Source organism: Ambystoma mexicanum, chromosome 3q (genome assembly GCF_040938575.1).
Source record: "Ambystoma mexicanum isolate Mex_15411 chromosome 3q, UKY_AmexF1_1, whole genome shotgun sequence".
Taxonomy (NCBI): domain Eukaryota; kingdom Metazoa; phylum Chordata; class Amphibia; order Caudata; family Ambystomatidae; genus Ambystoma; species Ambystoma mexicanum.
In genome coordinates this window covers 596,465,154-596,483,044 of record NC_090926.1, presented here as the reverse complement: position 1 = coordinate 596,483,044, position 17,891 = coordinate 596,465,154, and the positions used below count along the sequence as shown (strand labels likewise).

Here is a 17,891-nt window from a genome sequence, read left to right as displayed (position 1 = left end):
CTTCAGAGCCATCATTCGGTACTGCCCTGCGAAACCTTACTCTTAAATTTGACTTTTGCTTTACATTTCTTTGTCACCAGTACGAGCTTCTGATTTACGTAAAGGCCCAGAAGCAACAGCTAGGAGACGTGCCCAGCAGAAACCCTATCCCTCACCCAGAGCTGCAGAACCCCCTCATTGTCGGCATGAGTAGCACCAGGGAGAAAACCAGCCCTGTGTGGGATTACTTTACCATTAAAATGGATGATAACTCCAAGGTGGTGTGTTCTGTTTGTCTTGCGGTTTTGTCTCGTAGTTCTGCGAACGCGAGACAGTGCAGCACATCAGCACTGACCAACCATCTCCGGTCCAAACATCACAATGACTATGTCCAATATGAAAGGAAAAAAGAGGCAGTTGTTGGGAGAATCAACAGCAATGTGTCTCCCGCAAAGTGCAAGAGGGCGTTGTCACAGCTGTCCATTAAAAATTGTCTGGACAGAAAACAAGTGTGGCCTCTGGACAGCCCTTCCGCACATGCAGTGCATCGCACTATTTGCGAAATGATAGCGCTAGACTTGCAACCATTTTCTGTTGTTGAGGATGTAGGTTTTGTGCGTTTACTCCATAAGTTGGAGCCTACGTACAAAGTACCATCACATAAATATTTTTCAACACGCATCATCCCTGACCTGTATGAGAAAGTGAGCCAGTTTATTACTTCAGAGGTTCAGAGGGCTGAGAAAATTGCGTTTACTGTGGACCTTTGGACATCTGATAACACTGTGAAATCTTATATGAGCTTAACAGGACATCGGCTGGCCAGCAACATGAAAAGGCATGGAGTTTTGTTGCTGTGCGAGGCTTTTGGCGGAAGCCATACTGGTGCCAAAATAGGATTAGCATTCCAAGAAATGCTAGAAAGGTGGCAAATTAGCCATTCCAAAGTGCTCGTCATTCTTCGGGATAATGCCGCTAACATGTGCAAGGCCTTCAGAGAAGTAGACGTAGTTAGTGTGGGGTGTTTTGCTCACACCCTACAGCTTTGCATCCATGTTGGCCTTTTTGTGCAAAGATCCGTGTCGGACATGATGGCACATGCAAGAAAACTTGTAGGCCACTTCAAACATTCTAGTTCCGCCACGTCCCGCCTGCATGCACTGCAAAAAGATCTTGGGTTGCCTGAATTGCAGTTGATTCAAGATGTGTCAACATGGTGGAACCCGTCCTTTTTGGTGCTGGGGCGACTGGTAAGGCAGAGGCGGCCAGTAAGTTTGTACTGTACGGAGGACGATAAAGTGTCAAATCTTTCTGCCTGCCAGTGGCTTTTGGCAGAATTTTTTTTTATCTTTGTTGGCACCCTTTGCAGAGCTCACAATGGAGATTTGCTCCCATGCAACAAACATCTCCTTGGTGGTTCCTGCTGTGAAAGCTTTAAGGTCCTAACTGAGCTCTGGCGAGGTCAGGGACACTGGTGTGAAGCTAATGAAAGCAGAATTATTGAAGGCTGTAGAGGCAAGATTCAAAGACATTGAGGCTATACCTATCTACTGTGTGGCGACCGGTATCGATCCGCGGTTCAAATTAACATTTTTCAGCAATGATGTTTCGGCCAACCATGTGAAATGTTCTATGCACTCTACTGCCTGCGACCTCTGTGAGCCCTCTCCCGTACTTTATCTCTTGGTGAACAGCTAAATGTAGACATTATGGAGGGAGCCAAGGTGTGGATGGGGGTTGGTTCTCTTCTACATGCCCTGGGTAGAGGGAGAAGGGGAACTGCATAATGATGGAGCATAATTCAGTGTGTTGGGCTTTTAAGGCACCATTGTAGTTGGAATAGCAGTGGGTATTGCCCCTTTCTCAGTGTTAGCCACTTCATTGCCTAACCGCACAATTACTAACAAGTGTATGCTGATTTGGATAGAAAAAAAATATTTTTAGATGGACTGTTATATTTTTGTGGATTACAATTCCAAGAGCTGTCTCAAAAAAGCATATGTGAAGAGGCACTAAGGGCCCTGAGATTGCCTGTCTGGATGAGACACACACTTTAACCCATAGAAGCACATTGGGATCACTGAGGGAGGAGAGCCGGTTCCTCCTCCCTCGAAAATGTTGGGAGGTGGCATTGTGTAGAGGTACTATGCACGTTGGGTGCCCAAGGCATTGATTAGCCGCTGGGCATCAAATGCAAATATTTTCAGAGAGACACATTTTAATAGTGCACAATGTGGGGGTGACCACTTAAACATGGTCACTATTAGAGCGCAAGGGAAAAGTAGGGAGAAACCCACAGAACCCTTGATGTTGGCTATGGTAGTGCTATTGAGGTGTCAATTCCTCTGAGGGTTTCTGGGAGGGGTGATTCACTGGTTGTTAAGGCCATGGAGTTGTTGGGTAAGGGGTTAGATACACTGTTGTAATGACAAGAACGCGGAAGCACATGTTTCTGGAGTTGGGGTAAATGCAAATATGAGGGAGTGTGACGGATTTCCATCTGCTCGTGGGAATCGCCCAGATTTTATTTTCCATTTTAGGATCTCTAGTAAATGGAACCTGTCGTGAAAGTCAGATCTGCAAAACAATCTTACTTTCAGACAGAGCTCTGTGTTTTTAAAACTGGAGTTGGTAGGTTTGCACCCAGATTGGTCCACCGGCCATTGGTGCATGTAAACCTGCTGCTTAGCATCAGTAATTGGCATGCTGGCAGCATGTTAGCAGCAATGGGGCTTTTCTTTTAGAAGAGCAGTGCTCCTTTACTTTTTTAAAATAAGTTTTATCATTGAGTGTGGGGCTCCTTATATTTTTGGCTCAGGAATTTGCCTGATTCCCCACTCCCCAAAAGTACCCACTGATGTTGCAAATGGCTATTCATTCATTTTCGGACACTGTTGACTAGTACTATCCAAGGGGTTTTTGTATGACAAAATGTGATGAGTAGAAAAATTGTGCATTTTCTTAATTCCGCAACACTTGTCAAAATGATTAGCCGCATAGCGAAGTAATAGTAGTAACATAATCCTTTTCTTTACTTTAGTTATACCACAGCCCAGAAAAGACGCAGCACCAACCAAGGAAGCTCACCCCTGAGACGGACTTACCATTCCACCACCTTGATGCAGCTGCCTGCCTAGTGCCTACAATCCTGGTGAGTACTATGGGGGTTTTACTATTTGGGGGGAGCTTGAGGTGGGAGGTTACCACTCGGTGCATATGCCTGATTAAATGAAAGACTGCTGTATTATGCTTGCCGCAGTCAATGGATGTACATAATGGCTCCTTCAACTCTTGGCAATTTTAAGCGTGGTTTTTGTCATTGTTCATATTTCCTTTTTTACATAGTTATTTTTGATAAAAGGATCCTTCAAAAACATTTTTTAAGGAAACCCCAATACAGCTTCAGAGCCATCATTCGGTACTGCCCTGCGAAACCTTACTCTTAAATTTGACTTTTGCTTTACATTTCTTTGTCACCAGTACGAGCTTCTGATTTACGTAAAGGCCCACAAGCAACAGCTAGGAGACGTGCCCAACAGAAACCCTATCCCTCACCCAGAGCTGCAGAACCCCCTCATTGTCGGCATGAGTAGCACCAGGCAGAAATCCAGCCCTGTGTGGGATTACTTTACCATTAAAATGGATGATAACTCCAAGGTGGTGTGTTCTGTTTGTCTTGCGGTTTTGTCTCGTAGTTCTGCGAACGCGAGACAGTGCAGCACATCAGCACTGACCAACCATCTGCGGTCCAAACATCACAATGACTATGTCCAATATGAAAGGAAAAAAGAGGCAGTTTATGGGAGAATCAACAGCAATGTGTCTCCCGCAAATTGCAAGAGGGCGTTGTCACAGCTGTCCATTAAAGATTGTCTGGACAGAAAACAAGTGTGGCCTCTGGACAGCCCTTCCGCACATGCAGTGCATCGCACTATTTGCGAAATGATAGCGCTAGACTTGCAACCATTTTCTGTTGTTGAGGATGTAGGTTTTGTGCGTTTACTCCATAAGTTGCAGCCTACGTACAAAGTACCATCACATAAATATTTTTCAACACGCATCATCCCTGACCTGTATGAGAAAGTGAGCCAGTTTATTACTTCAGAGGTTCAGAGGGCTGAGAAAATTGCATTTACTGTGGACCTTTGGACATCTGATAACACTGTGAAATCTTATATGAGCTTAACAGGACATCGGCTGGCCAGCAACATGAAAAGGCATGGAGTTTTGTTGCTGTGCGAGGCTTTTGGCGGAAGCCATACTGGTGCCAAAATAGGATTAGCATTCCAAGAAATGCTAGAAAGGTGGTAAATTAGCCATTCCAAAGTGCACGTCATTCTTCGGGATAATGCCGCTAACATGTGCAAGGCCTTCAGAGAAGTAGACGTAGTTAGTGTGGGGTGTTTTGCTCACACCCTACAGTTTTGCATCCATGTTGGCCTTTTTGTGCAAAGATCCGTGTCGGACATGATGGCACATGCAAGAAAACTTGTAGGCCACTTCAAACATTCTAGTTCCGCCACGTCCCGCCTGAATGCACTGCAAAAAGATCTTGGGTTGCCTGAATTGCAGTTGATTCAAGATGTGTCAACATGGTGGAACTTATCCTTTTTGATGCTGGGGCGACTGGTAAGGCAGAGGCGGCTAGTAAGTTTGTACTGTACGGAGGACGATAAAGTGTCAAATCTTTCTGCCTGCCATGGCTTTTGGCAGAAATTTTTTTATCTTTGTTGGCACCCTTTGCAGAGCTCACAATGGAGATTTGCTCTCATGCATCAAGCATCTCCTTGGTGGTTCCTGCTGTGAAAGCTTTAAGGTCCTAACTGAGCAGTGACAAGGTTAGGGACACTGGTGTGAAGCTAATGAAAGCAGAATTATTGAAGGCTGTAGAGGCAAGATTCAAAGACATTGAGACTATACCTATCTACTGTGTGGCGACCGTTATCGATCCGCAGTTCAAATTAACATTTTTCAGCAATGATGTTGTGGCCAACCATGTGAAATGTTCTATGCACTCTACTGCCTGCGCCCTCTGTGAGCAGACCTCTCCTCCTGAGGGGCAACCTGCAGACGCTGACCCACAAGAGGACAAGCCACCACCCAAGAAGAGTGTTCCATCATGTGGCCTATGGGCATTCTGGGATGGTGTTGTTCCGCAGTCCACGGCTAGTGTAAATCAGTCAATAAGTTCCCTGGACACTGAGCTCACTGTCTTTTTGAGAGAGCCATTGCTCCCTAAAACGGCATACCCGCTGGCGTGGTGGGACATGAACAGTGTTCGGTTTCCAGGGTTGGCAAAAGTTGCGCGTGTGTACTTGGCACCTCCTCCTACCAGTGTGGACAGCAAGAGAGTGTTCAGTTCAGCTGGAGATATTTATTCTGAACACAGAAGTAGCCTCTTAGCCAAAAATGTCGAACGGCTTGTTTTCCTAAAACATAAACTTCCCCTTCCAGGTTACTCTTATTAGGGGTGAGGGCTTTTCCCATAACAGTTTTGTATTTTTTTTTGTCTTTTGTCATAAGCTTAGAGAGTTGTGTCCAATTAATAAATATGAGTACCCATGCAATAGAATGCCTCATTAGTTTATTCATTGAAATTCTGTTTATTATGCCCTAGAACATGTTTGCCTAAAAAAACAACTATTTGGCTCACTATTCGGCATCGGCCGAATAGTTGGACCCACTATTTGGTATTCGGCCGAATAGTAAATTAACTATTCGGTACACCCCTAGTTTAAACTGCAGGGTTTGAAATGCCCAACGATGAAAGAACGTTGTACCAAATGAAGAAGGAAGCTCAGATAACAAGCATTAACAATGCCAATAGTTAGGGCTTTTATGCCATTTCTCCCTTTTTGTACTCTAATGCAATAGTTGCGCGTATAGTATTAATGGCACATTGATGGTAGATGGTGTAAAATGGTGTGTGTACTTGAGCATCTAATAGCAGTGCCTGGCAAATGCCTAAAACTTGTACACAAGTCAAAACTGTTGGCCTTGCTAATGCTTGCTAATTCTGGCAATTAGGTGGCACTAAAGCACCACATAGAGTCTGAAACTATTGCATTAGAGTACAGATAGGGAGAAATGGCAATGAGGAGGGGCACACAGCTTGTAGGTGTTGTTTGGTTATTATTGGCTGCTCTTAGCCATGCTAATCGCAATGGCCAAACCCACCCAGTTCCTACCACTGTATGCCCAAAACACCTCTTTGTGGGACCTTTGTGAGCTCCCTTTACTCAAGCCTTTCTATGAAACCTTGCACTCGATTTTCCTGCCAGTGTTTTTCAAAGCAGTCTTCTGAGAGGTAATGCTATGATGTGGCATTTATAACATTCCTGTAAAGGGAGGACAAAATAACTATCTTACTAGGCCTTGTGTCATTCAGATTGTGCAAGTGCAGGGAAGGGGAGAAATGCCAGGGGGGAGGGGAATGTGGATGTGCAGTTAACTCACAAGTGCAGCCAGGGGGTGGCTCATAAGCGCAGAGAGAAGGGGCTGTAGGGTGGCAGATGCAGACCCTTAAGTGCTGGGGAGCCCAGAGGCAGTGTGAGGGCAACTGGACAGAGGGCTGCTACATTCCACTTTTTCAAATATTTTCCAAAGTAAAATCCACTGACCAGACTAAGATGGCTGCAACTAAAAATAAGCATTGTCAATGCCAATAGTTCTAACTTTAACTGCTGTTCTTTGCATTTATCGGCACAAGGGTGCAAGGGGGAAAGTGCACCGTTTCAAAGGAGGATGTGATAAGGGGGATGGGCGGGTGTGCATGACAATGCAGAGGAAGAAGACTAGATCAAGGGAGGAAACAATTGAGAGAGGATGCCTTCGATGACGAGCAAGAGGAAATATGAGTGAGAAAGGCTGAGAGTGAGAGGGTAAGAAATAAAGCAATTGTGCGAGAGGAAGTATGAGAGGGGGTGGGTTAGTGGTTGTACAGAAAGTGTTGGGCGGGTCGAGAGAGAGTGGGGGATTTGGTGGGGGTACAGAGAGTGGCAGTAGGGTGGGTGGATGGGGTAGAGAATGGGGGTAGGGTCGTTGGGGCTAGAGAGAGGGATAAGGTGCATGGGTGGGGTACAGAGAGTGGGGGTAGGGTCAGTGGGGGAGGGTGGTGGGCAGAGAGTAGAGGTAGGGTGGATGGATGGGCATAGAGAGAGGAGGTAAGGTGGGGATAGAGAGAGGAAGCAGGGTGGGTGGAGAGAGTGGAGGTAGAGTCTGTGGGAGTAGAGAGTGGAGGTAGGGTGGGTCGGGTAGAGAGTATGGGACTGGGTGGGTAGGTGTGTTTAGAGAGTGGGGTAGGGTCGTTGGGTGAGGTAGAAAGACTGGGGTAGGGTAGAGAACAGGAGAGGGTATGTGGGATTGGAGAGTGGGAGTAGGGTGGGTAGGGGTGGTTAGACAGAGTGGGTGGGTTAGAGAGTGGGGGTAGGGTGGGTTGGGGTAGGGGTAGAGAAAGTGGGGATAGGGCCGTTGCGGGAGGTGAGGAGAGTAGGTCTAGGGTGGGTGGGGGAGAGAGCGGGGGTATCAGGGGAGTCAGCTGGGGTACAGAGAGTAGGGTGGGTGGTGTATAGAGGTTGGGGGAAAGTGGGTGGGGGTAGAGGGTGTGGGTGAATGGTGGTTGACAGGTTTGGGTGGCTAGAGAGAGTGGGGATTGGAGGAATGAGGGTAGAGAGAGTGGGCGTAGGTGAGAAGGGGTAGGCTAGAGAGAGCAGGGTTTGGGTTGGTGGTGGTAGACAGGGTGTTTTTTTAGGGAGGAATGTGTGTGTGAGAGTAGAGAGGGTGGGGATTGAGTGGCTATGGGTCGAGAGGGAGGATGTAGTATGTGTAGGGGTGGGTGATGGTAGTTGGTTGGACCACAAAACATGAAAAAGCAGCCTCGGGAGGGCATGTTAAAGTAGCTCAAACAAACCCCAACCAGCACATGCAATGGGAGTGGGATTGGTTGGAAGGGCTAGAGAGTAGGCATGGGGTGGGGGCCGAGAGAGGGCAGCCTCAGAAGGACAAAAATACAGAGCTGCTGGCAAAGGTTGCCTGATTACCCCAATAACTAACCCAAAACAAGCCCAATATCAAATCACTGCTCAGCTGGAAAATAGAAAGACAGGCACCTGAGCAAGCCCGCTCAAGATGTGTGGGGGCCCATTTCAACATGATGCTTGCACCACAAACTTTAGCCTAAACCAAAAAACTTAAAGCAACTGTAGCCAATCAAAACTGACTTCTTTCTGTGACCAATGGAATTATGCATTAGTGTCACCCAAGCTGGCAGACCTGAATGAGCAATTCACATTCCTGCATTCATGCTACATTGGTGCTTGCATTAGTCCACGGTTCCTAAATATATATATATTTTGCTTTAAACTGCCAGACAGATTGAAACCAATCCATGTGAAGACCGCAAAATTGCCAAAGTGCAAACGTTTGAACCAGGTTTGCAGTAAACAGGCCTGCAGAGATGTGCTCACATACCAGCCCTTTTTACACTCGAAAAAAAGGGAAAAAACGCCAACTAAAAAAAAGAGTAAAAATAGCCCCAGCAAAAAAATAGGAAAAGGCAAACACAGGAGCATGCCAAACCATATCGGTCCAGGGTATGTTCGAATCAGTAGTCCCAGCCGAGCAGTTCGACAGAATTAAACTCCAATATTACTGCATGACATTAAGAGAAACTCTTTCAGGGGCCTTGAAAACGGCACCTGAAAAGTGGGCTTAAAAACGTATGTTCCATACACAAGTGGAAAAAAGAAGAAATTGCATTCTAGCTGACAATTGTTTAACAAGAAATATGCACAATGAGTCCCTTTAGCCTAAGTAATCAGCAAGGGGCCGACATGCAGGGGCTGCGTCCCTCCTGTGCCCGGTCAGACTCGTCCCTGCACTTCTACTGCACTTGCACGATCAGCCTCGTCCCTGCACTTCTTTCTACTGCACTTCTGCTCTTGCACGATCAGCCTCGTCCCTGCACTTCTTTCTACTGCACTTGCACGATCAGCCTCTTCCCTGCACTTCTTTCTACTGCACTTCCACGATCAGCCTCGTCCCTGCACTTCTTTCTACAGCACTGGCACGACCCGAAGGCCTAGCAGGACAGTTTCCTGTCATTCTTCATCGCTCCCCCCGCTGCCCCCCTCGCCCCTTCTTGTCTTGTGGCGCCCTGAAACACCATTTGCTGCTTTGACGAATTTGTTCTCTAGTACATGCTGGTTGAGCTTGGCTGCAAGTGCGCCGGTGGGAAGTGGTGTTTCTATGTCCGGATGTCCTCTTTCCCCTGCGTTATCCCCCCAAGCATGGTGATTCCTAAAGAGGGGTTGACTCCTTGCGATAACCTCTGTCAAAATATAGATCAGGATGCTGCTGCTAATACATGCATTAGCGTGCACCCCAAATCAGACACACACACGGCCCCACATTTAGCAGTCATACAGGGGAAACTTAAACATAAATGGATGTTTTCATGTTAAACGGTGCTTTTTAAGCACCCAGGGATTATGTGACATGTGTAGGTGATAAAGGATATGCAGCCCAGGCATCTGTACATCAGTCCTAAAATCCATACAGCACAGCGGCCATGTATGTGTAGAATACTGCATAGTTCTCGTCAGCACACCCTGAAACTCCACCCATTATTTCCGTGAGCCCCCAACCCGACAGAGCTCACACACACACTTCTGTCGGCTTCGGGCTCCCCGGTAGCTCTGCGGATTCCGGGAACGCCCCGTTTATTAACGCTGCATGCGGCGACGTGCAACGTCACGCCGCCGCGTGCGCAGCCCTTACGGGGCAACGCCACACTCCTCCTTTTTCAGGAGGACACACAATTACAACATTAGTTAAACACACCATATCACACAGCAAACAACTCGCCCATCCTGAGCCCAGGCCCCTTTAATATCAGCCACCCGGGTCCCTTCCCTCCGGATGAACCTCCAACGGTCCCAACACATACTCACTGAGGTAAACGGGTTTCCCTCGCCCAGCCCTCTGGGGGTACCTCCCGCTCACCTCCGGCACCGGCAGTCCATCAGCAACAGCCTCCCGACTCGGAGAGGCCGGGGCACCGAGAGGGGGCCCATCATCATCAGGGATCTCAGCGACACCTGGGTCCAGAGGGGGTTCAGTTCTCGAGTCTCCCAGCTTCTTGAAGAAGCTGACGTTTCGGGTGACAGCCGTTCGCCCATCGGAGGCCGTCACCATCGACCCCTTCACGGCGACCACATCCAGGGGCGCTGGTTCGTAAGGGAGGGACAGCTTCCCGTGAGGATGTCGGTTCCGGATAAGCACCTCATCCCCAGGTTCCAGTCGCTGGGGCCGAAGACCCCGGCGCAAGTTCTCTTGGCTGATCCTGGCCAGTCGGTCGGCCTCAACCTGCTGGTCGTTGATCACCCCGGGTTCTCTCTCCTGTACCTCCGGCAGTAGACTTCCGCCGGGGCGACACCAGTGGATGCATGTGGGGTGGTGCGATACACTCTCAGGAATTGATACAATGCCCGTTGGAGGGGCTGGCCTTGTCCTTGCGCAATCCGAAATGTCTTGTTCAGCGTTCGCATCAGCCTTTCTGCATCGCCGTTGGCTCGAGGCCACAGCGGGGATATCTTCCGATGTTGAACTCCACAACTGGCTAGAAACTCTGAGAACCGCTCGCTTTGGAATGGCGACCCGTTGTCCGAGCATAGCGTCAGGGGAAATCCGTGGGTTGCAAAGATCTTTTCCACGCCGACTACCACATGCTCGAATGCCACCGATTCCACGAACTCCACCTCGGGGTACCGGGAGTACTCATCGACTATGGCCAGAAAGTGGGTGCCCACGGACGTGGACCCAAAGTCCGCATGCACAACCTCCCAGGGCCTGGTCCCTCGAGGCATTGCTTCGATCGCCGGTTCCCTCTGCACCGGGGAGGCTGCCTGACACCATACACAGGCTGCCACAAAGTCATCGACCCTTTTCTCCAGCTCCGGGAACCAGACCTTCATCCGCAGCCCCGCCTTCGTCTTGGCAGCACCCTGATGGCCATGATGGGCCAAGGCGATCACATCACCTACTTTGGAGTGGGGGACCACTATGCGATCCCCCCGGAGCAGGAGCCCCGACGCCGAGAAAGACAGCTCATCTTTCACCTTCCACAGCTGTTCAAGGGCGGTCTTCGCCTCATGGGTCCGCCCGGCGAGAGCCTCCAAGACAAACTTCCAGGATCCGCTTTGCATCGACTGCTTCAGTATCTGGAAGCACCCATCCTCAGCCGCTGCAGCCTCCAGCTCCGACAGGGGCAGCGCATTTGGTGTTGCTCCTTCCACTACCATCCGGACATGGTCGTCCGCCTCTTCTGCGCAGGTGTCTCCCACTACTCCCCCACGCACTCCAGGATGCCGGGAGAGGAAGTCTGCCGCATTGTTGGCACCTGGCCGGTAAACCAGCGTGACCCCGTACTCAAGCAATGCGAGCATCCATCTCTCAATTCTGGCCGGGGGCTTTGATGACGAGCCCGCCAGGATCGGGAGCAGGGGTTTATGATCAGTCACCACAGTCACCGGGCACCCCAGCACATAGAGGCGAAAATGTCTGCATCCCCACAGGACCGCCAGGGCCTCCCGCTCGATCTGGGCGTACCGCTGTTCCGTTTCCGAGAGCGCCTTGCTGGCGTATGCTACGGGACGGAGGTTTCCATCCCGGTCCACTTGGGTCAGGACCGCCCCCAGGCCAAAACGACTGGCGTCGACCACGATCTTCAAGGGTAGCGCTGGGTCGAAGAACGCCATGGTATCCTCCGTTGTTAAGGTGCTCTTGATGTCCTCGAACGCCGACTGCTCCAGTGGACCCCAGTGCCAGGCAGTCTCTTTCTTGGTAAGAGCTCTGAGCGGCTCAGACCTTGAGGCCAGGTTTTGGATGAACCGACCACAGTAGGTCACCATGCCCAGAAAGCTTCTCACCTCCGACACCGATTCCGGGGGCTGTGCACTCTTTATGTCCTGAACTTTCCGCGGGTCGGGTGACACTCCTCCCTCCTTAAACACGAACCCAAAGAATTCTATGGAGGGGCGCAGGAATTCGCACTTGTCCCTATGGAGGGTGAGGCCCAGTGACTGCAGTCTCTCGAAGGTCTTGGCCAGGTGCTTCAGGTGGATCACTTCCGTGGTGGCAAACACCAAAATGTCATCACTGGTGTTGAGTACCCCTTTAAGATCAGCAAGGGCACCTCGGATAATGTTCTGAAACACTTCCGCAGCCGATGACACCCCAAAGCTTAACCTCTTGTACCTGTAGAGTCCCCGGTGAGTGGTGAATGTTGTAATATACCGGGACTCCGGATGGAGGACAACTTGATGATACCCTGCTCTGAGGTCGAGCTTGGAGAAGAATCTGGCCCCTTGTACCTCAGCGATTATGTCGTCAATGGTCGGGGTCAGGTGTCGCTCCCTTTTGATGGCCTTGTTGGGCAGCCTCATATCCACACAGATACGAACTGAGTCCGGCTGCTTTGGTTTTCTGGCCACGACGATGGGGGACACCCATGGTGTTGGGCCTTCCACTTTCTCGATGATGTCCAAGGCCACCAGGTTATCCAGCTCCTTGTCGACCTGCTCCCTCAGATGAAAAGGAACTCTCTGGTGTTTCAAAGCAATGGGTTGTACTGAGTCATCAATGTGGAGCCGGACTGGATCACCGGTCATTCTCCCAATGCCGTTGAACAGGGCTGCGTAATTGTCAAGTAGATCATTGATATCTTCCAGGTATACTGAGTACGCAAAACTCACTATCCCGAGTGCCTCCGCAGCCACACAGCTCAGTAGGGTGTTGTTGCTTATAGGGGTCACGTAGAATCGAGCCCTGATCGTCGAGCCTTCATGTTCCACCTTCGCTACGAACGCCCCGTCCAGCGGTATGGGCTCGAGTCCACCGAAGGCGAATATGCAAGCTCTTGGCACAGCCAGGTTTGGTAGCGGGTCCAGAGCGTTATAATGTCCCCTCGCCATTACGTTGACAGATGCCCCTGTGTCCACCAACACGGGAACAGGCGAGCGGTTCACCTCCACCACGCACCTTGGCTGCCTCCTGCTTTTGCCTTTCAGGACCCCCATGCTTGAGACGAAGAAAATGTTCTCCTCCTCCTCTTCTTCAGCCTCCTCTGCCTGAGTCTCCTCTTCCGCTTGATCTACCTGGGCCACGTTGGACGGCCGGGTTTGACGCGGAGTCCAGATTCGGGCAGGACCTCTCGGTACCATGACAGGTAGAGCCGACTTACACACTCTTGAGAAGTGATCCGGCAGTCCACATCGGCCACATGTTCTTCCTGCGGCTGGGCACTCTGTTGGGTGGGGGAGGTCATAGCCACACTTCTGACACGACTCCCCCGATCTTCCTGCACTGTCACGGGGGGCTCCACCAGTCCTTCTTGTTCCTCTGCCGCCCCGCCACACAGCGCACACCTCTTCGGCCTTGATCGAGCGTGATCCCGCCTCCATTTTGTTTGCCCGTGCCTCGGCCACTTCGTGACATTGACCCAGTTCCAGTATGCGGGGCAGAGTGATTCCCGGCTCTCTGAAGACCTGTCTCCTCAGTTTGCCAGAGGAGCATGCTTGGATCAGCATTGTTCGTATCATATCATCCGCGTCCCCCCACGCACACCCTTGGGAAAGGCGGCGCAGGCGGCCGTAAAAAGTGTCGAGGGTCTCATCATCCTTTTGTTTGGCCGACAGCATTACAAATCTCTCGAAGTCCACGTTGGCGAGTGGAAGGAAGTGTGCAAGGAGAGCCGCTTTGGCCTCACCATATGTCTGGTCAACCGGAGTCAGCGACTCGAAGATCTCCTGAACCGCGGCTCCCGCCGAGTACAGCATGGTGGCCACCATGCTGTCATCATCGTCCACCCGAGCAGCCCTGAAGTACATGTTCAGGCGGGCCACCCACCTCTTCCATCGGGGCCCCAGGCTAGACGGGGGGCCCGTGGGATCAAATTCTAGTATCGGTTGTAGGGCGGCCTGGGCTCTCGCTTGAGCCATGATGGGAGCCCCTTGTGGAGCGGCAGGCTGCGCCCCTAGTGGTGCCTGTGGTGCAGGCGCCTGATTCCCCGGTGGCAGCGGTTGCGGTGCTGCAGGCTGGGCCGCCTGATCTTCGTCCTGAGAGTCTTCCACAGGATCCGCGGTGTCACCGTCCTGGTCGCTGTCGGACATGGGACTGAGTGCACAGGCACCCCCACCACAAGTCCTGGGGCCGCAACTCAGATTCCCACCATCACCATGCAGATGGATGCACCCCCATGCCAAGCACAGCACGGGTCTTGAATTGTAGAGCGGAGAAGACGGTGACGTGTGTCCCCTTCCTTGAGCACCAGCCAAGAGTCATACACACAAAAAAAAACACCACCGGCCACCACCTTGTGATGATGTAGAGGACCAATAGAAGATGGAGCACCAACCACCACCACCTCGTGATGATGAAGAGGATCAAGAAAAGTGTCCTGATGATGAAGGGGGCGAGGAAGTGCCTTGCTGCCACCTTGCAGCAATGCACCGCAATGTAGAGGTCCCAAAAATTAAGCCATGTGGGTGGACTGGACTAAGCAGGCCCTGCCATAGTAGTCCTTATCCTGGCTTTCACTCGACGTAACAGTCCCAAAATATGATGAAAACACACAAATCAGGTATGGGCGTGCAGGTCATGCACTCAGCAACCATGAAATCCAAAAATTAGACACCTTCTCGTCCCGAACCGGAGCTCCGAGAAGTTCCGCGGCCTCGTGTTCAAAATAGCCGCCAGCCGCGTGTGCGGTCCGCAGCCACGGCGTGAAACGAAACGTCCGTGAACGTTCCCATCGTAAGAAAAATTCCGGAAGCCTTTCACCGCCGGGCCCGGGCATCCGTCACCACTCGTCGCCACTGTTGGGGGTTTGTCCTTGGCCCCCCCATGCGTGCCCGTGAGCCCCCAACCCGACAGAGCTCACACACACACGTCTGTCGGCTTCGGGCTCCCCGGTCGCTCTGCGGCTTCCGGGAACGCCCCGTTTATTAACGCTGCACGCGGCGACATGCAACGTCACGCCGCCGCGTGCGCAGCCCTTACGGGGCAACGCCACACGCCCTAAACATGTTCGTAATGTCAGCAATTTTGGGTTACTATTTAACAAAGGTCATTATTTATAAAGTCAGAACGAAGAGTGACAACATACAGGGCCCATGCACCTGTGAGAAGAACACATATGTTATTCTGCACACTAAAACCGCCATTTTGTACCTCCACATATGGTTAGCGTTATGGACCAATTCCTCTGTTATGCAAGGGGAGGGGGCTCTGGGTTGTTCTGATATGAATTACGAGCAAGAAGAAAGACAGGCAGTGTGGTGGGTTGCTTTATGCAGTAATATAACCCACTTAAGATGAGGACCCAGAACGAAGGGTCATCCCAGAAGACAAACCGGAACTGGAACAAGTTCAAGTGCCTGGGTGCCTAATGAGTACAGGTACCTGAGGAGTTAGCAATTTGAGCAGCGAGGTGTTGGTTGCAACTAATACCATATAGCAGGTCCCGCACTCGTGTTTCTTACCATAACTCTATTTTTCCAATTGTGTTTTTGTGTGTATACTAAGGCTGACCGCCCCACCACAAGTATGGCTTCTCGGCTCAGTGCTAGCTATTTCCCACAGTGCTTTTCAAGCACCGAAACAGAGAACACAGCTAACTTGTTGGACGTTTTGCTGGTCACAAACCCATGCCTTTCACTGATCCGTTTCTTTGTAAGGCTCATCTCACTTCACTCGCCATTTAACTCTGAATTACTGAAAACGCTACAAAAGGTTCCAATAGTAAGCTGTTGCAAACAGTTGCCTCGGCCTCTCTACAGGGGCCTGTTCATTGATCCAACATGAGTTTCAACAACAGCTTCCGGGTGAAGGGCAATGTGTCCCTTTCGGTAACAGCAAGTAGTTTGGCACTGTCAACAACGTCAATTTAAAATTGTATAACAGAACTTGAAATTCAAGTATCCTTTTCTAGAATGACATGCAGCACCATTCAAAACGACATGTTGATCCCTGGCTCCCTCCCCCGACACTACCAGTACAGCTCATATGTGCTCTCAAAGGTCATATTTCCTGTCACTGGTGCCTTCTCGGGCACTGTACTCCTTTTAGCACGTGTTGTCTGGCCAATCACACATTGTCCCGACCCTCCAGAGACTTTGTGGGCCATACACATAACAGACCATGCCCCAAAAGCTCATAACACGAGACAGCTGTGGCATAACCTGTCAACATACCGCTGATCCTGCTCCACCCTCCCCCGTGTTGCTCTCATACTCTTTACACTCCAATCATTACTTCATTGCTTAATTGGATCTCTAAATGCACTACCGGTGTAATAAAAATGTCTTAACCAGGTCTGCCTTCAGCCACTCGGTTTATAAGCACTATGCATGTCCTTCACTAAAGTCCTGTTAAAAACAAGTATTGGTAAAGCCAACAGTTTTGACTTGTGTATAAGTGTTCGGCATTTGCCAGGCACTGCTATTAGATGCCCACACCATTTTTCACATGCTACCCTCAAGGGTATTTAGTGTCCCTACAGCAATGCCTGGCAGGTGCATTAGCCATGCCTACACGAAAGTCCAAAACTGTTGGCATTGCCAAGGCTAGTTATATATTATGGTTAATATCTATGCAGTTCGGTCATGCCTACATCTTAGGTGTAATTTCTATGCCTTCAGACCAGTTACTACCATGTATTAGCACCCTATTGTCCTATTCCCAGACCGCTACTGCTTGTCAACCTCCTCTTACATACGAACGGCTCAGAACCTGAAGTTGAAGCAACATTAAAATACTTCATCCTCCACATTCCTAAAAGACACCTTACTCTTTATGAGGTTTGTTCAGAAACACACTTGCCAGGAAACTGAACTCCGAGCTCTAAAAAAAAATTCCCTCCCCCACCCCATGCTCCCCCGCCCACCACAGGCTTACTTTGACGGTTTGTTTCAGAATACATCGTCCCATGCACAGCCTGTTGAGCAGCAAATAGTAGAAGCAGCGCTCGAGACAACATGGTGGCGATGCTCTGGGGCCCCGAGGACACAGGAAGGGCGCTTCTTTGAGCAGCCTCCAAGGGCAGCTCCTTACAAAGAGAAGCCTGGAAGATAAGCGCAGAAGTGATGCGTCTCTGCCCTCTTATGCGCTCCAGGATTGGGTAAATATTAATGGCTCAGGAAGGCCTCAGCCAAACTAAATATTGACCCCTCAGTAGTGGGGAAATAACGAGTGCTGCAAACCCAGTAGTCGATAAAGTGGGGACAAAGTTTGCAAAAACAGGAAGCCCATAAGTTAAATAAAACCAAAACACTCATGGAACAAATCATCTTTGCAGGAATATTTTGAAAGCAATTTGTTGTGGCTTACAAGTATGACTCAGACTCAGGGCTGGAAGGATCTTGTTTATTCTACATACATGTAATCATCAAGGTAAGGAACGGTTACCTTCACTGTCTTGCAGGAGTCTCATGAGTTCCTCCTATGTATGCAGCTGTGGGATAATCTGCACTGTCTCAGAGGTGCTTTGCTCTGCAAAGCAGTAGGAACGCTGGGGTGCGACTGCTCCCTTCTGTTTCTCGCTCTGATCGCCCTGTGCTTTGGGCGAAATTTCGCCAAATGCCGGCCGGAGCCACTCTCGCGGGATCAGCTCTCCACATACAACCTTTTCTTGAGCAGCATGATCCTACTCCATTATGAAAGCTTGGTGCTTCACCAGTTTCCCCCTTTTGCGCTGTTGCCGGCCAGCTTCACTCACTGCCAGTCCATTACTGCTTCTCATTTGTGTCTGGGCACCTGGTTCCAGCTGCACTTCCTTTGCTCCATTTGAATCAACCTCGATTTTTCCTGGATCGCCGGTCATTCCCTGCTCACTCCTTTTGATGGTCATCTTCACT

At 50.2% G+C, this 17,891-nt stretch overlaps 1 protein-coding gene across 2 annotated transcripts in view; it reads right to left on the bottom strand.

Moving 5' to 3' along the window:
- Positions 1 to 17,113, bottom strand: part of LOC138582800 (pentraxin fusion protein-like) — a 242,263-nt gene extending 225,150 nt beyond the window's left edge. For both annotated transcript variants that reach the window (XM_069654452.1, XM_069654453.1), the window contains exon 1: positions 16,933 to 17,113. In XM_069654452.1, coding sequence (XP_069510553.1) covers positions 16,933 to 17,014 — 82 coding nt within the window. In that variant the 5' untranslated portion in view covers positions 17,015 to 17,113. The remainder of the gene's footprint in view (positions 1 to 16,932) is intronic.
- Between the last annotated feature and the right edge of the window lie 778 nt (positions 17,114 to 17,891).